At 40.0% G+C, this 23,450-nt stretch overlaps 3 protein-coding genes across 15 annotated transcripts in view; 2 read left to right on the top strand and 1 right to left on the bottom strand.

Moving 5' to 3' along the window:
- The window catches only part of EIF2AK2 (eukaryotic translation initiation factor 2 alpha kinase 2), a 40,681-nt gene extending 31,638 nt beyond the window's left edge, over positions 1-9,043 (top strand). For all 6 annotated transcript variants that reach the window (XM_033419273.2, XM_049696440.1, XM_049696439.1 and 3 more), the window contains one exon: positions 77-9,043. In XM_033419273.2, coding sequence (XP_033275164.2) covers positions 77-208 — 132 coding nt within the window. In that variant the 3' untranslated portion in view covers positions 209-9,043. The remainder of the gene's footprint in view (positions 1-76) is intronic.
- GPATCH11 (G-patch domain containing 11) lies at positions 6,946-20,250 on the bottom strand. 5 transcript variants are annotated; one of them, XM_033419282.2, is made up of 10 exons: positions 20,107-20,244; positions 17,282-17,398; positions 16,370-16,441; positions 15,225-15,451; positions 14,352-14,393; positions 13,457-13,577; positions 13,245-13,335; positions 11,120-11,236; positions 10,130-10,211; positions 6,946-9,418 (listed from the first exon to the last, which is right to left on the bottom strand). In XM_033419282.2, the coding sequence occupies exons 2-10, from the start codon at positions 17,353-17,355 to the stop codon at positions 9,363-9,365; spliced, it is 882 nt and encodes a 293-aa protein (XP_033275173.1). In that variant the 5' UTR covers positions 17,356-17,398; positions 20,107-20,244; the 3' UTR covers positions 6,946-9,362. The 5 variants fall into 5 exon arrangements, with proteins under 5 accessions (XP_033275173.1, XP_033275175.1, XP_033275174.2 ...); XM_033419284.2 differs by lacking the exon at positions 17,282-17,398 and having other exon boundaries at positions 20,107-20,250; XM_033419283.2 differs by lacking the exon at positions 17,282-17,398 and having other exon boundaries at positions 20,013-20,240.
- Positions 20,251-20,256: 6 nt separating this feature from the next.
- HEATR5B (HEAT repeat containing 5B) overlaps positions 20,257-23,450 on the top strand; it is an 89,199-nt gene continuing 86,005 nt past the window's right edge. The window contains exons 1-2 of one of the 4 annotated variants that reach the window (XM_033419281.2): positions 20,257-20,420; positions 21,382-21,529. In XM_033419281.2, coding sequence (XP_033275172.2) covers positions 21,404-21,529 — 126 coding nt within the window. In that variant the 5' untranslated portion in view covers positions 20,257-20,420; positions 21,382-21,403. Of the gene's footprint in view, positions 20,421-21,237; positions 21,257-21,381; positions 21,530-23,450 lie in introns of those variants that run through there. The other 3 variants (XR_007471114.1, XM_004265054.4, XM_033419279.2) reach the window with 3 other exon arrangements.

Consider the following 23,450-nt stretch of genomic DNA (forward strand, 5'->3'; position numbering starts at 1 on the left):
TAAGCACTTAAAAATAATCGGAATTTTATTTACTCAATGTTTTATTTCCTAGTATTGACTCTTACTATCATTACAGAAAAATCTTCTACAGAAATTACTCTCAAAGGATCCCAAGGAACGACCTAACACATTGAAAATACTGAAAATACTGAAAATACTGAAGGAGTGGAGTAATATTGCAGAGAAAAAGAAATGGAATACATGTTAGATACTTAAAAAAGTGTCCTTCTTCTGATACTCCATTTTCCTATAACTGTCTAAAGTCTGCTTGGGAATATTAATGGTATTTATCTTCTATTTTCCTTTCTCCCTTAATTTTTTGCCACATTTGCAGAAAGGTTTGCATTTTTTCTTACTTCAAAAACATTCTTATATTTGCCTTCCCCTCGCTCATCTCCTTATTATGAAGATGGGGGAAAAAATGCCTCAAATTTTCTTTTTAATACCAATTAGTTAATCAATTAATGAATGACTATTTATTAAATACCTGCTGTTTCTAGGCCAAAAAGATATAAGATCTATCTCTGTCCAAAATAGCTAACAATCCAGCTGGAGAAATATGGTAACCATGAAAAGATAAGTATAATCACTTTGGAAAGCAATTTGGTATCATCTAGCAAAGTTACATGTATATTGCCATTCCTGAAAAGCCATCAGTTCCATTGCTACATACATGTGCACAGGAATGTTCATAGAAATGCCGTTTATTATAGTCAAAGGAACAGGAAACAACGCTAATGTGCACCAGAAGAAGAATGGATACATAAATTGTATTCACACACTGGAATACTATATAGTGTTTTATAGTGAAAATGAAGGAATTACAGCTAAATGCTGTAACTAAATGCATGTAACTAACATGCCACATCTCTCAGGAACATAATATTAAGCAAACAAAGCAGATTGCAGAAAATACTGTATAAAGTTCAAGAACATGCTACGTGAAATGTGTGCTTAGGTATTCAAACAAATGTGGTAAAACAATAAAGGGAAGGAAAGGATTGAGAACTATTATTAGATTCTGATAGTGATTGGCTCTGAGGAGGGATGGGAGTGATGTGATTGGAGAAACGGACTTCCGAGGTAACAGTTAACTTTCTTTTCTTACACTGGCTGTTGAGTCCACTAGTGTTTACTGCATAATTATTCTATTTCTCTTAAATACATTTTGTACCTATTATAACAGACACTTTAAAGAGATGATAACTATGCTGTAAGACAGTAGCTGAGCATAGAAAACAATCAGTCTGGAGGGGTGAGATCACTCTATGCTGAGGACCCATGGCACAGGGCTTAGAAGTGACACTCCAGTGAGACTTCCAAGTATGTGAAGGATTTAGATGAATAGAGAGGAGAACATTTGGGCAGTATGGGCAAGGGGCATGGCATGCGTTCTGGAAAAGATAGATTTGAGGAACATTGGGTATACTAGTTTGTTTCCCTGAATTGCTGTAGGGAATGCCGGAAAATAATATGAGCTGTATATTGGAAGAACCTGAGGGTTCCTTTAAGCTTTATAGCATCCAACTACCATTCTAGAATTGTCGTATAATTTTACAATTTTTAAAATGAGCCAAATTTAGGCTTAGCAGAAAAATCATAGTAATAGATAATATTTTTGTGAAGGCTTATAGCAATTTCTAAAAAGTGTTACTAAAAGCATTTAATATGGTCTTCAACTCCCATGCAGTATTTGATTAAGGCAAGGTTCATCAATGGATACTAAAATTATTGGTTGAAAAGGCGTTGGGAAACAGGAGCCTCAAAAGGATTTAAATATAGTCCGACAGATGATATTACAGAGGGGAAAATGTATCTTTAAAATGGAAAGCTCTTATCACCACAATAATAAAGTAATTAAATTTAGTATCACCGAAAGTGGAGGAACCTAACATCATGACCCTCCTGATGTGATGTAAGAATTATACACTATCACCTATTTAGTTTTCTTGCCCAAAGTGTTTAACTGGAATTTAATCATGAGGAAATGATTAGACAAATCCTGAAAGAAGTCATTTGATAAGGTAATTAACTTGGATTTCTCAAAAAGTCAGTATCATGAAAAAAAAAAAGTAGGGGAATTCTTCTAAATACAGAGAGACTAGAAACATATAATGACCAAATGCAATGCTTGAATCTTGATTGTATACTGGATATAAAAAAAAAAGAAAAACCCAGAAAATAGCTATAAAAGACATTTTTCAGGTAGTTGAGAACATTTGAATATAGACTGCATATTAAATGATGTTATAGAATAATTGATAATTTTCTTAGGTGTGATAATGATATTATGGTCATGCCAGAAAATGTCTTATTCCTAGGCAATGCATGCAGAAATACTTAGGGGTAAAGTGGCATGACATATGCAACTTCCAAATGTTCAGCAAAAATCAATGATAATACATATATATATAGAAAGATAGTACATATATATATAGAAAGAGAGAGAGGAAATGTGGCAAAATGTTAACAATTGAAAAATTGATAAATCTAGGTGGACAATATAGAAGTGTTTCTTGTATTATTCTTGGAGCTTTTCTGTAGGTTTGAAATTTTTCTGGGTGGAGAGAAATCTTTTTTAAGAAACTGATATTATCTGGATTTGATGAATAAGGCTAAACTCAAAAGAAAAACCAATGAATGTGGAAATTAGTGTGAATGTGGCCTTATTTTTACCTTCTTTCATTTTTTAAATTTAAGTATAGTTGATTTGCATTATTATATTAGTTTCAAGTGTACAACATAGTGATTGAATACTTTTATATATCCTTCTCTCACTTTAATATTTCTACTACTATGAAGTAAATAAAGCATCCCTTGATGCTTTTATTTATTTGAGTATATATTTTCTCAGCCTCAAAACTATAGTAAATAAAAAGTATCCTCAGGCTTCCCTGGTGCCGCAGTGGTTAAGAATCCACGTGCCAATGCAGGGGACACGGGTTCAAGTCCTGGTCCGGGAAGATCCCACATGCCGTGGAGCAACTAAGCCCGTGCGCCACAACTACTGAGCCTGAGCTATAGAGCCCGCAAGCCACAACTACTGAGCTGGCGTGCCACAACTACTGATGCCCACGTGCCTAGAGCCCAAGTTCCTCAACAAGAGAAGCCACCACAATGAGAAGCCCATGCACCGCAATGAAGAGTATCCCCCGCTCGCTACAACTAGAGAAAGCCTGCACACAGCAACAAAGACCCAACGCGGCCAAAATTAAATAAATTTAAAAAAAAAAGTACCCTCTTATCAGAGGAGGAGAGGGGCAAAGGCCAGGGACCTTATTTGCTAATTAAAACATACATACATGCAGAGATTTTGAAGAGCTATTGTGACCTAGCTGCTTCACTAGGAACAGAACTTCTAGGAAATTTTTATTACTAACCACACATATATTTTTTATTAAATGTGCACATATTTAACATAGGTACATATATATATGTAGCTTACTCAGAGCATGTATGTTATTTGTGTTAGGTATATTTAGTATAAATACACATATACATATATAAGTGTGTGTGTTTGTGTGTATGGCCAGCTATATAATTTGTGGGACCCAATGCAAAATCAAAATGTGAGGCCCTTGTTCAAAAATTAACATGGGGCCTTATGCAACCACACAGGTTGCGTGTCTATGAAGTCAGACTTGCGTGTACATACACATGTGTATACACACATATATACGTACATGCACACCTATGTAGGAAATGTTTAGAAGTCTAAAAGCAAGCTTTTCCCAGACTCCATCATCCAGTGTACCTACCTGAGAGAGAAACTCATAGCATCTATTTCCCACTTGAGTGTTCAGCATAGCTTGAGGTTCTTGGCATGCTAACTTTTTCATTATGAATATGGAATGATTTCAATATTATTCATATTTTAATACGTTTTTGTGTTAAAACATACACAAAAACAGAGACTAGAATAATGAAACTCTGTGTACTCATTACCCAGCTTCAACAGCTATCAATATTCTGTCTTTCCTGTTTCATTTACCCCTACTTTTAATAAATGTCTTTTGCTGGAGGATTTTAAATTTCAGGCATCGTATCATTTCACTTGTAAATACTTAAAGATGTATTTCTAACAGATCTTTTTAATTTTAACCAAACCACATCATTGTCACTCAACAAATTAATAAGATTTTCTTAACTATCATGTAATAATCAGCCTGTACTGAGTTTTCCTATCTCAAAAATGTCTTTCTGTAGATTGTTTAAGTCAGGATCCAACATTTCATTTAGTTGGTATGTTTCTTTTACTCTATAACATCCACCTCGTTTTTAACTTCTTTCCTCTTGCCATTTATTTGAGGAAGGAATAGGTCACATATCCTACAGAATTTCCTTCACTTAGGATTTGGCTGATGGTATCCCCATGGTGTCTAGTTAGATCTAGAAACTTGATTTGATTCTGTTCTGAAATTTTTTTCTGAGAATACTCCTAGGTGATAACTATATACTTTCTTTTGCTTCACTTCAGGAGGAACATGATGTCTGGTTGTTCTGCTTTCGGTGATTTTAAGTTTGGTCGGTGGCTTGTGGTGGTGTCATCTACTATGATCAGTCTTCCTTGTCAGTCTTTCACCTAATGGTGTTAGCAGCCATTGATGATTATTGCCTGGATCCATTATTTCATTAGGGGTTGCAAAATAGTGATTTTTGGATTCTATCAAACCTCTCACATTTATCATCTGTGATTCTTCTATGAAGAACTTTCCCTAAAGTTGAATGGGACAGATGGGATAAATATTTATTAATTTTTAGAATGAAGTGGCATCCCAGCAATGTCCAAAGGTGACAAAGAGGTTTTTTTTTTTTAGGCAGGAGTGTGATCCAACCTATACTTTGAAAGTGTTCAGACTGGGTTGGAGCAGGAAAAGACTATATTTGAAAGGTCAGAAGTCCGAGAGGCTAAGAGGGCCTGAACAATGGGAGGGGACAGAACCAAGAGGAGCTGGCAACTGACTGGTTGTGAGGATTTAGGGAAATGTAAGCATCAGAGACTACCTCTAGGTTGGTTGGATGGTGAGTGCCAGGAGTATGATGCCATTAAAGAAGGTACAAATCTCAATCAAATTAACCCCGTCAAAGAGCCGTGCATATTTCAGAGATATTTTGTCTCACACAGTTTTTAGTTAGAATTTAAGCCAATAGTGGGGCTGCTTTTCACATGTCAACAAGGTGAAGGGGAGCAGATTTGGGAGGTAAAACACTAGATCTCATTTGGAGATGCCAAGTTGGAGGTACTGCCATAAATTCAGGGGAGGGTGAAGAGCAGACTCTAGGAAATGCAGGAGAGGAACTTGAGAGAAGGGATGAACTGGAATCATACACAGAAGAGATGTGTATGTTATCTGGAGGTAAGCCCTGATGCTTAACTTTGAATCCAAGGGATTGCCCAGGGAGAGATTACATAGAGGAGAGGGCTCAGAAACAATAGCACAGCAGACACCTCCATTTAGATATTTACTCTTTATATCTAAATGTCAGTCCACTCCCTACGTCTGTCACCATGAGCTATCCCAGTCATGACATGTCCTCAGGATGGTCACAGATGCAGGGACTACAGTTGATAGATGTACAGAGGCCCCACTGTTGGCTTACACTCTGACTAAAAACCGTGTAATGGGTGAAACTGAGGCAAATCAGATATCTCTCAAATATGTGTGGCTCTTGAGGGGTCAGTTTGATTGAGACCTGTATTGGTTTTCTAGGGCTGCTGTAACCAGTGACCACAAAACTGATGACTGAAAGTGACACACATTTATTCTCTTACAGTTCAGGAGGCCTGAAGTCTGAAATGGGTTTCACTGGGCTCAAGTCAAAGTGTTGGCAGGTCTGTGCTCCTCTGGGGTCTCCCGTTCTGCATCTCACATTCAGCATTACCTGAATAGGCCCCAGCCACACAGGTCTGCTCAGGGTCACCTCAATAGGCTTTTGTGCTCAGTGGCGCTCGGCTATGGTTTCTACCTGAAATTCCCTTCAATCTTTTTTTTAAGTAACAGCTTTATTGAGACATAATTCACATACCATAAAATTCACCCCATTTAAAGTATACAGTTCAATGGTGTTTAGTATATTCAGAGTTGTGCAACCATCACCACAATCAATTTTTAAACATTTTTGTCACTCCAAAAAGAAACCCTGTACCCATTAGCAGCCATTCCTCATCTTCCTCCAACTCTAGGCAACCACTAATCTACTTTCTATCTCCATAGACTTGCCTATTCTGGACATTTTGTGTAAATGGAATCATGCAGTATGTGGTCTTTTTCACTTAGTATGTTTTCATCTGTGGTATAGCATGGATGGAAATTCCTTTCCCTTTTATTGCCAAATGATATTCAGTTATATGGATATATCACATTTAATTCACCTATTCATCAGCTGATGGACATTTGGGTTTCTACTTTCTGGCTAGTATGAATAATGTTGCAATGAATATTGGTGTATGAGTTTTATCTGGACACGGTTCCATTTCTCTTGGGTATAACTTAAGAGTGGAAATGCTGGGTCATATTGTAACGCCTTCCTCATAACTGCATATCAAAGTTATGCTGAAAGCCCAGATTCAGTGCTGCTACCATAGTGTTCTACCATCTCCCACTCGGAATGAAACTTCTCCCTAATACTTCAGTTATTTAGTTCTTCAGCATTGTACCTACCAGTTTGCTTTGGAGCTCAGTTATTCCTGCATGGGTGTTTCCCTCCTTGTAAATTTCTGGAAAGCAGGGACAGGCTCTCTCATTTTGATTTGCCCCAAGGCAGCAAGTGTATTACCCTGCATTTAAGCAGGAACTCTATAAGTGCTTTTGAATTAGTAGGGAATAAAAGTGTTAAGAATTTCATATACTTAATCCTGCAAAATGTGTCTAATACTAAATAATAATAATGTTCACTGTAAAATTTCAACAATTAAATGTTGATAAATAACAAAGTAAAGGTGGGTATGGTAAACCAATTTAGTATATTAAAGTCTATTTATTTTGAATTTTAAAAGCTCCAGTATTTTGGGTTTATAAGTAGGAAAATGAAACATTTTAGAAATTCTAGATAGGACTCTGAAAATAAACATAGTACAATATAAACAAAAGTAAATGACAACAAGTAAATTTCTGGCCTCTGGCCTGGAAATGCAGACCACAACTCTGGTGGACTTATGGGTTCCATCAAGGTTATTCCTACATTCACAGCATATTTGTTCACAGACATATTCAAAATACTCTAGGCCACTGGGCAGGTTGCCCTACAGTCAGTAAGAGGAGAAAAGGAAGCCAGTTCCTAACTCCATTCTGTCTGAAATTATCCACATGGCGTTGGGTCTGTCCAAATGAATGTTGGTTTGTTGGCTGAAATGACAGGAAAGGATGTGACTATAATTCCAAGAAGAAGATATACTTTGTTTTAGCTGTTAATACAATGTTACGATTTTTTTAAATGGAAAAAGTAACTATCAGTTTTATCCAACTATATAAGCTCCAATATTTTATATATGTATTTATAGTCATAAAACTCATAATTCAGTTTCTAGATGAAGAACTGAGGCCCAGAAGTTAACTACGTTTTCAAGCTCTGCTGCATTTTATTTATTTATTTGATTGCATGGGGTCTTAGTTGAGGCAGGCAGCCTCCTTAGTTGTGGCATGTGAACTCTCAGTTGCGGCATGTGTGTGTTATCTAGTTCCCTGTCCAGGGCTCTAACCCCGGGCCCCTGTATTGGGAGCGTGGAGTCTTATCCAATGCGCCACCAGGAAGTCCCTCTGCTGCATTTTAGAATCAAGGGTAGTGATACACAGGCCACAGTGACCAATTACATCAGAATCTCTGGAGGTGGGACCTTTGTAATATCATGTTTTTTAAAGCTCCCCAAGTTAGACTTGAGAACAAGTGAACTAGGTCAAATTAGGTCAGAGGCTAATACAACTCGTACTACTGATTATCTTAATTTGGGCAAGTGTAGGTTAGCTTCTGCTATGTTGTCAGGTATGCTGTTTATAATAAAAAGAGGCTGATCTCTTGCTCAGTGCTACTGAAAGGTGAGCTGTAAAACTGTACAGATGAGGTCACAACTTGATCCGAAGAACAGTCATGCTCTAGTTTAACCTAGAGCGCTAGTTCTCATCCACAGGTGATAATCAGACACATTCTTAGAACTTTAAAATAAATAGATATCCAGAAACTATCCTAGACTAGCTGAATCAAGTCACTAAGGGTGGCACCTGAGCTTGTGAACTTTAAAAAGGTTCATGATTTTGATGCCCAAACTTAGATGGAGTTCTCTAGAGGTGTGCCACATGGTATGTCTTTAGCTATATCTGGTTAAATTATAGGGAAGCAGAATTCAGCTTAAGACAGAAAAATAACTTTTAAAATGACTTAGAGCTACCCAGCAATGCAACGGTCCATTTTAAGGCAGTGAGCTCTCTGTGGCTGGAGGAATAAAGGCAGAGGTTGGATTACCACCTGCTAGGAATGTTGTCAAAGGGATTAAGAAGTTGGATCACCTGATATTTAAGGTTACTCCTAATTATTGTTTCTTTAGCCAAAATGGGCAATTGTTCACTTATAATGGATATACACATTGCTATGAAAACTCAACGATTTTACGGAATATCATAACTACTTTGTTTCTAAAACTGATTAGAATTAAGTACTATTAATGGATCCTTGCCTCTGACATTACTCTTATTGAGGGGAATACTTTTCCTCTCCTCATGCTTGCATGAAGGGAACTTCTTGCTCCTTGGAAGAGAGAAGTGTGGGAACAAGCTCTGTGAACCTGTATTCATTCCGTCTCAACAGAGAGGTGTCTCATCTGATGAGTGATTTTGGGAAAAGGAACTGAGCATGTATGGCCCCACCCCTGAGGGGTTGGTTCTCTCACCTTGAAAGCTAATGGTCTCCTAATGCAAAGATGGGCTCTGTCCCTCCGAGGCAAGGTCGGCAGTTCTCTCTAACCAGGGAGATCTCGCAGGGAGCATGACTGGAGAACAAGTCAACTAGCTCTTTATTTCATTGATAATAAAGCTGATATTTTGATCTCTAACTCCTATGTCTTATTTCTCAATTTGTTCCAAAGTGAATAAGAGAGTTGGTGTCCTTAAATCCCATAAATGTCACAAAAGAGTCATAAATTGTAATTGCCCATGTCTATAATACTTGTGTTCTGAAATGGCTTTCCATTATGTTTTTGAAGCCAGTGAACAATTATATAGTACAAAGTACTTATAATGTATAAAAACAATGAAACATATAAAGGCCCTCTTTCTTTACTGGTATCAAAAATTTGGAAATTCTAACTGCTCAACTGTCTATCTTTAGGAAACAATAACATTTGCCAAGCTTCTACTTTATTGAGAATAATCTTAGTCATGATCTGCAGAAGTTGGTCCTGGGCAATTTGAAGACAGGTCTTCTTTATCTGTAATTTATGTGAGGAAAAGGAACAATTAATACAAATTGCATAGTATACTATTCTAGAAAATTATTTCAACATGACATGTATTTTGTAGCTGTGTTTGCTTCTTACTCTGCTAAACAAACCAGGAAAAGATACAACAATAACTCAAAATTCTTCACCTCTCATGTACAAAGTCCTTAAATTCAAGTTAGCAAAGCTGACTTGGGCAAGTGTGTTAGAAGAGAAAGCACTTGTGTCTGTTAAGACATTTGACACATTTTAAACCACTTCTTTCCTTACAATGAAGAAACAATGGAGTGGATTTCAACATTCTGATTTTTATGGTTCAGGGATAGTATTCTACCTAAATACAAAAAAATTAGTTCTAAAAATTTACTATATTTTTCAGGTAGCTGAAGAGTCATGAAAAATAAAGCATGAAAAAATTCAACATCCTCAAGTGATTAAAAACTCTATTTCTTTTGAAATAGAAGACTAAAAAATTCCCTTCTGCACATTCAGTTTCTGAAAAGTTAAAAGCACCTTTAATCAACCCTCAATTATTTCTCTGTCCACTATTTCTTTAAAGCATTCATCCAACATGGCCATTTGGAGGGAATAAAAAAATTTCCATTGTCTATGGGAAATGTGACTTTCATAAAAAATCAAAGCTAAAATCAATGTTTTGTGTTTGTACTCAATATTTTTAAAAAGTATAAAGTATCTTCTTACCTTCATAGGCTGTTCCACACCAAATACAATACAGATGTTCTTCTCTTAAATAACTAGTCAATATTTGTAATTTTTCCAGTACCTAGATATAGGATACAAGCATATTAATAGTTCACATTGAACAGAATCTTGGTTTTCGGGTCTCTCAGATCATGCTGAATTACCCTAAGGCCCTAAATCTTCTACTACACGCTCAACCAGTTAGGAGAGGTGTCAAGGGCAGAATATATTAGAACATGTCCCAGTTTACCAGTCACCCTATTTTCACATCTGTCAGACACAACAGAGACCCCTTGTTAACATTTCAACAATAGATCTTGGCTGGCTCTATTAGAATAAGCATCCTTTAAAGACCCCTTCTACTTTCAACAAATCTGGCTGAAACTGTCTCTCTCTACCACTAAAGTTCTCATCAATGGTCTCCCAGTTAAGTGGAACATACGGTTTTCAAATTGTGAACGTCTCCTACATACTCTTTTATACAAAGTAACCATAGAAATGTGTATTCTTTTCTTGAATAATCTCTACTTCCTTTGAATTGTGTTTTTGCTTTGTTTTGTTTGTGGGTGGGGGAGGGAGGTACTCAGAATCACTTCCAGGAGTTCAGCAGGAAACAAGGTAGAAATTAACATAAGTTACATTTGCAGCTAATCCATCATCCAAACTAAAACTGAGGTGAGAGGGTAGACTGAAGCTAACGGGGAAAATTATATTAAGTTTTGCTCTGGGGTTCATGAAATAAACCTGTAATGCAGTGGTTCTCAAGGGGTGATTTTTTCCCCTCGGGGGAAAATGTAGTAATGTCTGAAGACGTTTTCCACTGTCACAAGGGGGAAGTGCAATGGACATCTGGTGGGTGGAGGCCACAGATGCTCTCAGATATCTCACAATGCACAGAACGGCCCCCGACAACAAACAACTGCCCAGTTCAAAATGTTAATCGTGCCAAGGCTGAGACAGCCGGCTTACGGAACTGGTCCCAACACATACACTTAAGTCTTCACTCTTATATTCATCTTCATCTTGTTCTTTTTCTTCCTCTTCCTCTTCTTCAGTTTCTTCTTCAAGCCTCAACCAGTACCATGCCTCCCTGGGAACCTGAATATTCTGAAAATGTAGAATTATTCCTAATTAAACACAGCTAAACATAACTCTATCACAAGTATGCTCCTGTCAACATGAATTCATTCTCTCAATTAAATATTTACTGAGTGCTGCTTTAAGAGTAAAGCACTATGAACTATGGGGATGCAAAACCCAGTTAGAATACTGCCTCCCAGGTGCTGACAATCTAGTAGGGAAAAGAAGCTATGGGTATAAGTAGCTTAATGGGTATAAAATGATACATATCAGTGAGGAAATCTTAAGTATCACGACACATATTCAAAATAATGTCCTATGGAAATAGAGAAAAGAGAGATTGCTTCCAGCAATCTATTTACATATGAAGGGAATTTTACAAACATTTTTGAGACTTTTGTTTTTAATTGAAGGAAACTTTTGTATTCTTTTTTTAAAAAAATTTATTTATTTATTTTTTTGGCTGCATTGGGTCTTCGTTGCTGCGAGTGGGCTTTCTCTAGTTGCGGTGAGCGGGGGCTACTCTTCATTGCGGTGCGAGCGCTTCTCACTGTGGTGGCTTCTCTTGTTGAGGAGCACGGGTTCTAGGCACGCAGGCTTCAGTAGTTGTGGCTCACGGGCTCTAGAGCACAGGCTTAGTAATTGTGGCGCACGGGCTTAGTTGCTCTGCAGCATGTGGAATCTTCCCGGACCAGGGATTGAACCCATGTCCCCTGCAATGGCAGGCAGATTCTTAATCATTGCACCACCACGGAAGTCCCCATTTTTGAGACTTTATTTTATTTTATTTATTTATTTTTTAAATAAATAAATTTATTTATTTTGGCTGCGTTGGGTCTTCGTTGCTGCGGGCGGGCTTTCTCTAGTTGCGGCGAGCGGGGCTACTCTTCATTGTGGTGCTTGGGCTTCTCATTCCATGGCTTCTCTTGTTGAGGAGCACGGACTCTAGGCACGCAGGCTTCAGTAGTTGTGGCATGTGGGCTCAGTAGTTGTGGCTCGCAGGCTGCAGAGCACAGGCTCAGTAGTTGCGGTGCACGGGCTTAGTTGCTCTGCGGCATGTTGGTCTTCCCAGACCAGGGCTTGAACCCGTGTCCCCTGCATTGGCAGGTGGATTCTTAACCACTGTGCCACCAGGGAAGCCCCCCACTTTTATCTATCTATCTATCTATCTATCTATTTATTTATGGCTGTGTTGGGTCTTTGTTGCTGCAGGCGGGCTTTCTCTAGTGGCAAGCGGGGCTACTCTTCATTGCGGTGCGCGGGCTTCTCATTGCGGTGGCTTCTCTTTGTTGTGGAGCACGGGCCCTAGAGCGTGCAGGCTTCAGTAGTTGTAGCACACAGGCTCAGTGGTTGTGGCTCATGGGCTGTAGAGCACAGGCTCAGTAGTTGTGGAGCACGGGCTTAGTTGCTCTGCGGCATGTGGGATCTTCCCGGACCAGGGCTCGAACCCATGTCCCCTGCATTGGCAGGTGGATTCTTAACTACTGCACCACCAGGGAAGTCCAAAGCCCTCCATTTTTGAGACTTTAAATGAAGTTATTTTATTTTGATGGTAATTGAACCATCAAAATAAAAAAGAAATGAAATCAAATCAAAAATTGAATTTTAAGAACCATTCAAATCTGAACTAGATAGTAGTCTACCATGATTTTACTAGTTAGAGACACATATGGTATTGGATATGGACTGAAAATAGGCTATTCTGGTTAACCGAATATCCTGGTGAACAGAATTTCCACACATAATAGCCCTGAGTAATCAATATTCAAATAAGTGGAGAACAGTTAAGTGTAAAAATGGTAATTTACCCATAGAGGATAATTCAGACTACTCAGGTTCCTGCAGAGAACAAGTCATTATTATGAGTATCAGTTATCATAGATCAATAATGCATCTTAAATGAAAGCTTTAGTGGGTAGATACACCAGGCTTGGAGTTCTCTCTTTCTCTCTCTCTTTTTAACAATAAAAATACACAGCAAATCACACTGGGTGCCAAAACACTTTACCAAACTGAAAGCAGGTAAAAGACTTACCTTCTGAGTATCCAACTGTTGACAGGCTCTCTGGCTTCTTCTAAGATCTCCTTCTAGCTTCATTTCATCTTGCTTATTTTTAAGTCGCATTCTGATTCAAAGAAAAAAATAGTACACTAGAGGTCTGTGCTCTCTTCATCCATTTTATATGTCCAAGTACCAGAAAACATACCACAATAAAGAAAAGGTGAAACTATAAACTGCTAAAATACCGAAACTGTTCTGCAGCTCTTTCTTCAACTTCTTTTTTCATGTGAATCTTTCTTCTGTAGCTTTCCAATTTTTCCTCTGCTTTCCGTTTTAGTAATGCCTCATGACCAATGCCACTTTTTCCTGCTCAAACAGGAAACACTGATGAGAAATGTACTGACTTTATATTTCAAAACATGACAACTTAAAATTTCTTTTTCTGGCCACACCTTGCGGCTTGTGGGTTCCTAGTTCCCCAACCAGGGATTGAACCCGAGCCCTAGGCAGTGAAAGCGCCAAGTCCTAACTGTTGGACTGCCAGGGAATTCCCTAAATACTTACAGATTAAATGCAATTCTAATTTGAGTACAGTCACTCAAAATCATTTGATAAGAAGGATGGGAGAAAACACTAAGAGATTTTTTTTAACCCAAACACATAATTTGATTTTTACAAAGATCATTGGTCTGATCTAATAAGATGGTAATACTATACACATTTTTTTCAAATTGGGAAAACAGTATCAACTGTCATACTTACATATAAATATGCTGAACAAATAAAGTATATATTTTTTCTCTTTAATTTGTCCAAAGTATTAAGAAAAACATTTAATGGATACATCTGTCTCAGGATACTTTTAGGACACTCAGTGGACAAAAATAGCTTTGTGTTGTTAATGGTTACAACACTTTTTCCCCTATTTTTATGATTAAAATTTTATTTTATACTGACTAAAACTTGTATTTTTAGTTTAAAAGGTCTAGAAATTTAACTAAGAAACATTTTACTGAGGGTGTCTTATGATAAGAACTGTAACAGTACCACCATAAAAAAGTATTTATTAAGCAAATATATGTGCTAAATTTAAGTGTAAGTTGTTATTACTGGTAAATAGCCTCAAAAATAATTACATACCTGTTGTGACATTAAGAGGAATTGGTTCAACAATACCGTCTCCTAAAAAAAAAAATAGAGAACAAAACACAAACTACTTTAGAAATTCTTCCTCAAACTACAGGCAGGTGCAGTATGCAACTTTATAATGTTCTATACTTATCCCCTTCAGTTTCAATGATACTCAAAACTGTAACTGAACATCAATACTCTACAATCAACTACCACCCTTGCCTTCAAATACTTAGTCCTCGATAAGGCTGATCCACAGCCTGCAACGCCACCTCAAGGTAGGAAGGATTTTAAGAAGTGAAAACACTGATATATATCCAGGAGGGTGGGAGCCACAAGAGAGAGCAAAGCCTTGCGAGGTGAAGGTCAAAGCAATGACAATAAAGGAGAGGAGAGGAGATAAACAGCTTACAGAAGCTACTATACGTATATGGCCTCTATCTCTTAATAAGCAATCTCATTCCTAAAAGAGAGGTGAGAACTGAGCTTCTCCAGCTGAGGGGTCACTCAGGCAGCTGCCACAGGTACAGAGCAAGCAGGGCAGAGTCCTGCCATCATCTTCGATGTTGCTTCACTGTCCTTTGGGCCACTGTACTTCTTAACCCTTCTCTTGTCACCATTCTTAGCTGCTGCCTCCATTGTAAGCCTCGTCCATCCCACTTGTTAGCGCCTTTGAGGCCGAGCTGGGCAGATAAGCAGCTCTTGATGGCACATGTCTAAAGTGGATGTGGGAAGATGGAAGTTCTCCATAAGCTTGCCAGCAACAGTAAGAGCCTAGGAAGCTTAAGTTGTTTCAATTTCTGTGTAGAGGGACAGAGATTAAAGAGTCATCACTGGTACTCATCAATAAATTACAGCTGTTTATTTCTGGCTGTGACTCACCACTTTTGCCAAGGGCCTGACCACTTTTATATCCCATCTTCTGGAGCAAAGCAAACCCTTTGTTTTCACAGCCTAGTGCATTCTTCAGTCCAATGTCACGTCTCTCTTGTTCTTCTTCTTTTAAACTCTTCCGCTTATTTTTCAAATTAGCTTCCTGTTGCTTTTCTTCTTTTCGATGGGCTTCTCGGATTTGCCTCAGCATTGGCAAGCCTGGTCTGATATCTTCTCTGAAGAATGAGGGAAAAGGTTATTTTGGACCAGTACATGCAAGTTTCTCATAGCTTTGCCACTTACTCACTTGACACTACTTAATATTTCAGTGCTACCTCTAGGAGCATCTTTGTTAGAACATAACCAATGTCCTTTGAGAATGGCTGTGTTAGTTAAAATGATGAAGGCTGGTACCATATTGTAAGAAACTAAAAGTACAGAGTTGAAGAAATTAGAAATAGTAGGTTCAAACTAATTTTTCTAAGAGGTTGGCTATAATAAAAAGCAAAGCTGGACAGCAGGTATTAAGACGCGATGAGATGAAATGAAGTAAAACAGTAAATATCCTTGGAAAAGGGGAATAAAAAGAATCAAGGGCAGGAAAAAAACACCTAGCATTAAAAAGGAAGAAGAGATTTCTAGTATCTTTGTACTATAGACATGTAGGAAGTATTTCCATGAAGCAATAAGACTAACTTCCAACCTCACCTTTAAAATCAGTGGCATTGCTTAGGGCTTCCCTGGTGGCGCAGTGGTTGGGAGTCCGCCTGCCAATGCAGGGGACATGGGTTTGAGCCCTGGTCCGGTTGGATCCCACATGCCACGGAGCGACTGGGCCTGTGCACCACAGCTGCTGGGCCTGTGCTCTGGAGCTTGCATGCCACAACTACTGAACCCCACTCACCTGGAGCCCGTGCTCCGAAACGGGAGAGGCCACGGCAGTGAGAGGCCCACAAACTGCGGCGAGTAGTGGCCCCTGCTTACTGCAGCTGGAAGGGGGCTGCGCAGCAGCAAAGACCCAACGCAGCCAAAAATAAATAAATTAAATAAATAAATTTATAAAAAATAAAAATATATAAAATCAATGGCATTGCTGAAAAATCTCCACTAATGTCTTACACATATCATTTCATGGAGTGTGCATATTTACTTACTGGACATTAATGAAGGAATCAGACATATAGTCCTCCTCTTCTGCCATTTTCAGCTTCATATGGCAAAACCATCTACAAATCAAATAGGATAAAGTAACGATTACTAATTTTCAGTTTACCAAAATGGAAATAAACCTGTATGCATTCCCAGCCATGACCTTTCTCTAGAGCTCTACTCCATATTCAAGTGTCCTTTTGACATCCTTCTGGGTGGAGCTCTCAAACTCAATAATCCAAACAACTCATTCTCTTCCCCCTCCCAAGACCTCCTTCATCCCTGTATTTCCAAATTAACGTCACCACTATCTCCCCCTTCCTGACCTCTTATAAACCTCTGTCAACTCTTCCTCCGTATTATCCCCCATAGGCATTTTTTCCTATAGTTGTGACCACTGCTTTCGTTCAGGCATTTTTTTCTCACCTGAACTATTACAACTGCTTCCTAATTGGTCTCATTGCCTTTGGCCTCTCCTCCTCCAATCCATCCTCTAGAACCTCTCCAGAGTGGTTTTTAAAAAACATGTCAGGACATGTTACTTGCCAGTTTCAAATCCTTTGTAAACTTTACCCTGTGGGCAGTGGAGGAACCATCATTTTCACATGGTAGCCAGAGAGATCCTTCATAATCTGATCTCTGACTCTCCTCTAGGACTCATTAGTCACGCCACATGGTCTCTCTCATTGCCCTCTGAACACACCACAGACAGTTCCCTCCTCCTAGGCCTAGGCTACCCTCCTTCACAAAAGCCTGTCCTGACCACTTCAGGCCTCTCTCCACAGCACTTTATGTTCAAGCTGTTCATTTGTAACTTGATATAGTTAACGCTTCACTTATGTGGAAACACTTTTGAGGACAGTTTCTATCCAAAGTAGTTAAAATCATGTAATTATAAAGTACACTTCAAACTTTACTGTGTATATGAATTGCCCTGGGATCTTCTTAAAATGCAGAGTCTGATTCTGAGCTGGAGCTTGAGGTCCTGCATTTCTAACAGGCGCCAGGTGCTGTCAATGCTGCTGGTCCAGTTCCTGGATACAAAAGCGGAGTCACTTGTTGCAGTGCACATATGCTGTTTTGGCCTGCTCACCATCCTTCCCTTTGGAAACCCGGCCTTGTGCCCTCCTTGTGGTTCTAGTGGAGGGTGGCAATCTTAGTACCATATACTCTCTTGGGCACAAGATGGCCAGTTATAGTACCTTATGTCCTAGCAAAGGCGAGGGGATGACCTAAACAGGGCAAGTAAGCATCTCTTTCCCTAATGATACGAATATATGGATCGCAGGGAAAAGAAGCTCTCTTTGTTGGGGTTTCTAAACTGGAAGTATGTGAAGCTGGGCTGTGGATGGCCATCTTCTTGGTCATTCGAAGAGATCCTGTTCTGCAGAATGAAGCCAGATAGAGACAGGCCTAAAGGCAATGAGTCTCCAACCCTAGTTCTCAAGGCCCTGATTCCTGCAGCTCTTTCTTTAATGCTATGACCTACCATTCTTCCCAGTTACATAGGCTGATAAGTTTCCTCATTATTTAAGCTTGTTTGAACAGGGGTTCTGTCAACTGTAACCAAGAGTCTGGACAATTACATTGGATGAAAACAGTATTACTGTACTGGTTTTTATATTTTTAATGTATATCTTCCCAACTAGGCTGTAAACCATAAAGATAAGTCCCCTGTATACCCTCTGCCTACCACTGTGTCCCAAACATCATAAATCCTCAGTGTTTAGCTATGATGAGGATAAGAAGGGTCTTTAATTATATTTCTGATTTTGTAGTAACGGAATACTTTCTTCCTGTGTCGCCATGTCTTCTTTTTTTAAAATCTTCTTGTAAATCTATCAATACAGAAAACTGCATAAAATAAATGTGTAGCTTAGTGCATTTTTATGAGGCAAACACTCTTGTAACCATGTGGTAGCCTCCAAGATGGCCCCCAGTGATTTTTACCTCTTGGTTTTCAACATCCTTCCACAGTGAACGGGTTGACTTATGTAACCAACAGAATATTGAAGAAATGGTGGAGTGTGACTTCTTGGTCACAAAAGACACTACAGCTCTTAGATCACTCTAACTCTGAAGTTAGTTAGATCACTCCCTCTGAAGGAAGTCAGCTGTTATATAGTAAGGATATTTAAGCAGATCTATGGAGAAGTCCATGCAGGAGGAACTGAGCCCTCCTGTTGACAACAAGCACAAACTTGGGAGTGACATGAGTGAGTCACCTTGGAAATGGATCCTCCAGCCCCAGTCAAGCCTTCAGATGCTCACTGTGGGCTGGCATCTTCCTTACAACTTCTTTTTTTAATTTTAATTTTTTGATTATTTATTACTTTTTGGCCGCGTGGTGCGGCATGTGGGAGCTTAGTTCCCCAAGCAGGGATTGAACCCACGCCCCCTGCACTGGAAGCACAGAGTCTTAACCACTGGACCACCAGGGAAGTCCCCATTACAACTTCTTAAATTCCAAGCTAAGTTAAACCACTAACAAACTCCTGACCCACAGAAACTGTGAGATAATAAATGATTATAGTTATTTCAAGTTGCTAAACTTTAGAATAATTTGTTCTATAGCAAAAGATAATAGAAATCATCACCCATATCAGCAGATAGAACCTTGTCAGCCCCCCAGAAGTCCTCCCTGTCCCCTACCCTATCACACCCCTTCGAGTCACTTCCTTTTCCTTATGGTTTCATCACCCACACATGCATCCTTAAACATTACAGCTTAGTTTTGCCTAATTTTCCTTTTATTATAATACAATAAGTTAAAAGTATGTAAGATTGTATCCAGCACTTGTGGTAATTCACCCACTGTCTCTAAACCTCAGATTCTTCATTTGTAATAACAGTATTTTTATACATAATGATCTAGCACCTACCGAGTGTATCAAACATTTTTATCCCATTTAATTACCATTAACAACTCTGTAAGGTACGGACAGTTAGTCCTGCTTTAATTAAGACTCAGTATGGCTAAATGACTTGCTCAACACCACAAAAAATCCAGGTCTCAGAGCTCTTTCTACTGCAAATAGGATTCGATTATTTTTAAGGGAACTACTTAGCTCTCAAGTGCTATGCAGAGGGGTTACAGGTTTTTTAAGCCCCCTTTTTATGGGTACACTATACTTTAGCATCATCTGTTCCCATAAGGATAAGGATAAACTTCACAAGGTGATAATCCTGGCAGAATGACGGTGGCTTGGATCACAGTGACAGCAGTGTAAGTGGTGAGAAATGATCGGATTCTGGGTATATTCTGAAGATAGAGGTAACGGGATTTGCTGCTGGATTGGCGGCGGGGTGGGAAAGATCGATGTCAAGGATTACTAAAAGGCTTTTGGTCTGAATACCTGGAAGAATGGAGTTACCAGTTTTTGAGAGCGGTTAGACTGTAGCATCAGGTTTTGTTTTTGTTTTGTTTTTTGGCAGATAGTGGACAGGGAGGTGGCAATAAGAGTGCTGCTTCACATGTACTGAGAGTCCCATTACACATCCAAGTGGAGAGATGGACTAAGTAGTTGGATGTACAGTAGAAAGGTGACAAGAAGCGCGTCAGACCCAAACACTCCTCTCAGGGGCCGCTGATCCCTTCCCTGTCGCGCCCCTCCCAGGTGCAAGCGTGCCACAGACGCGACCACTCACGGGTGGGAATATTGGTGATGGTGTGATGGGTAGTCACAGCCAGTGCACAGATCACCGCCTTTCATCATTTCACCAGGCGCCCACAGCTCCTTACCTGGCAGCTGTACTCTCCCCAGGCCAGCTCGCGAAAGCTAGCGCTGCGCAGACGCTCGCCAACCTGCGCGGGACCTCTGGGCCTTCGCTCCCACCTGAGTTTCCGCGGCCAGTGTCAATTGGAAATCGGGGGCAGGCGGGGCCAGGCGGGGCCAGGCGGACGTGGTTAAGTGCGCTTGCGCAGGATCAGCCTTCCGCGCACGCGCTCTCCTCGCGCTTCCGGCTGGCAGAAGTGTGGGAGGCGGGGCATCCGGGTCCTTTGGCGGCTTCTTCTAGACGCGGAGCTCAGCTCGTCTACCCTTGCCAGACTAGGAGGTAAGGCCGACCCGTCCGCCACCGTAGCGTGCACGTTGACACACACACACACACACACACACACACACACACACACACACACACACACACACACACACACACACACACACACACACACACACACACACACACACACACACACACACACACCCACACCCACACCAAGGCCCCCACTAGGTTGTCAGAGGTCTGGGGACGGAATTCGAGTTCGTAATGAACATTAGCCCTTTTCAGGCGCCGGACTTGGTTCCGAGTCGCCGCCTCCTGGGGTTGACAGACCGGGTGACCCGGCCGAGGCCTGAGACGGCCTCGGGCCCGGCGCTGCGCTGCCTTACTCCAGATAGCCGGTTTACCCGGACCTGCAGTGCGCGCGGCCTCTGCCAAATGCGTTCCTGGACCGCCCGGCGTTGTAGCTGAAGCTTCGGCCGCGGGGACCTGGCCTCCCGCCGCCACCTCATCCCCGTAGGAAGACTCTCGGAGCCTTCCAGTGTGGGATCTGTCTGCTGGGACGTTTTGACCTCCTCCTGGGGCAGGTGCAGCAGGGGAAGCGGAAGGGTGCTGTGCACCGAGCAGTGGAAGAGGAAAAAGGAGGATGGGTTGTCAGGCCCGGCTGGTGTTTGATCTCGGTGCTTCAGTTTTCCCGTTTATGGAATGGGTTAATGACGTATTTTGCTAGGCATTTTCCTTCTGGAATAATGCCTTATTTGCAATATTTATCTTAATTTTCCGTTGAACCCATTCTTCATTCTTCCTCACCAAGCATGACTTTCCTTTGTTTTTGTTTGCACCCTTATCCTTTAAAATTAGGTTCTCAGGTTTTGCCTCAAGGAAGTTATGTAAGTTTCCTCCAAATGAAATGAGAAGTAAAGCCTTATTTTTCATTTCTTAGTGATTACATTTGTTAAGTTTGACTTTTAATATTAACAAGTTCTTACAAGTATTTTAAAATTGTTTATTTAAGGTGTGAAATTAAAACTTCAGTAATGGAGTTAGCCCACAGTTTATTGCTGAATGAAGACGCTTTGGCTCAAATCACTGAAGCGAAGAGACCAGTTTTTATCTTTGAATGGTTGCGATTTCTTGATAAAGTCTTGGTTGCTGCCAACAAGGTATGGTATTACTTTTTTTTCTAGCTGGGTTAACATATATAAAGACTATTATGTGTACATGATTTGTAAGAAAACACTATGTTTTGGAGATTGTAGGTCATTTGTGGAACTTGAGAATATTACACTGTACTGTAGTAAGAATTTGTCTGTCCTTTTCTATCCTGTGGCAAAACCCAAACCTCGTTTAAATCCAGCTTATTGCCTGGATAGAGACTTTATGTTTCTACCTGGACATCTGAATGTGAGTGGAGAAAAACATGATTATATGACTGCTGTCACTTCTTTTTTTTAAATAAATTTATTTATTTTTAATTTTTATTTTTGGTTGCGTTGGGTCTTGCACGGGCTTCTCATTGCGGTGGCTTCTCTTGTTGCAGAGCATGGGCTCTAGGTGCACGGGCTTCAGTAGTTGTGGCACACGGGCTTCAGTAGTTGTGGCACACGGGCTCAGTAGTTGTGACACACGAGCTCTAGAGCTCAGGCTCAGTAGTTGTGGCACTCGGGCTCAGTGGTTGTGGCTCGCGGGCTCTAGAGCAAGGCTCAGTAGTTGTGGCGCATGGGCTTAGTTGCTCCGCGGCACGGGGGGTCTTCGTGGACCAGGGCTTGAACCCGTGTCCCCTGCATTGGCAGGCAGATTCTTAACCACTGTGCCACCAGGGAAGCCCTGACTGCTGTCACTTTAAATTCATTATCTTCAACATCAAGTGGTCCCTCAGTGCTGTGTAGCAATTCCAATATCTTCACTTGTCTCTCTGAAGAGTTAATAATAGGCTTTTCTTTCTTTTTCCTTCTTCTTTCACAATCTTTTCACCCAAGTTACTTTTCATTATTTGTGTGTTTATTTTCTGTCTTTAAAATTAGTTGCTGTCTTTAAAATTAGATGCTTTCTTCAAACATCTGAGGAAAATTTGGCAGTCTGCTCAAATTTTAGAGTGAGTAGTAAAAGTTTTCTAGTCAGGGTGAAGTGTGCTTCGCCATAGACTAGTCCAATTCTTTGAGGAACCCCTTTAGGTTTTTCTGAGCTAGTCATTCCTATAAGAGACTTTTTACTCTAGTGTCCTAGGGTACATGACTAGCTGCCTAGGTTCTAGGATTTGGGGGAGAAGGCTGGGGACTTCAACATTCAGTGTCTAAACTTTTACTTAATCCCCCTGTTTTCAGTGCAGTTTTCCCAGCCCACAGTTGTGCCCGAGCTCACTGAGTTCAGGATGGAGGAGAGAGATGTGGGAATCTTACAGCTTCTTAAATAGACTCTCAACCATTCCTTCCATTTCTAGGCACAACTTTACTGTCTCTTCCATAAGCATTTGGGGCCTCAAAACAAGAGCAACAACGAACAAACGAGCTTTTCAGGAGTCCTCTGTTGGAAGTTGGGGCTCTTCTTAACTTTCCATATTGAGGATACCTGGCTTCTATATTTTGCATTGATTCTTTTTCTGTTTTCTTTGCCCTTTTATATTGGTGCTTTTTTTTTGGTTGCCCTTTAGTATACTTTTAGTTTCTGGAGAGACAGAGTTAATGCATGGATTCATTTACAGTCTTTAACTAGAAGTTTCTGTTTTCTCTTAAACCCACTCCAGCTGGGTATTTGTTGCCTCCATTACACTGAAACAGATCTTGTATTGCCCAAGCCAACAGTCAGTATTCTGTTTTAATGGAGCTGTCAGCAGCTTTTGACATAGCTGATCCTCTATCTTAAAGCACAAAATATCTTTTTTTGTTGTGAAATTGAAAAATACAAAAGAGTATATAAAAAGTATATCCAAATTATGAAGCATAATAATATGAACATCTGTACACCCTTTACCCAAATTACAAAATAAATTGTTATCATTACTGTTGATGCACAGTTGGTGTGAAGTTTTTCCTATTTGTGGTTCCCAAGACACTATTTGCTTTTAATTCTACTCCTGCTTCACTA

This window comes from Orcinus orca, chromosome 13 (genome assembly GCF_937001465.1).
Source record: "Orcinus orca chromosome 13, mOrcOrc1.1, whole genome shotgun sequence".
Classification (NCBI taxonomy): Eukaryota; Metazoa; Chordata; class Mammalia; order Artiodactyla; family Delphinidae; genus Orcinus; species Orcinus orca.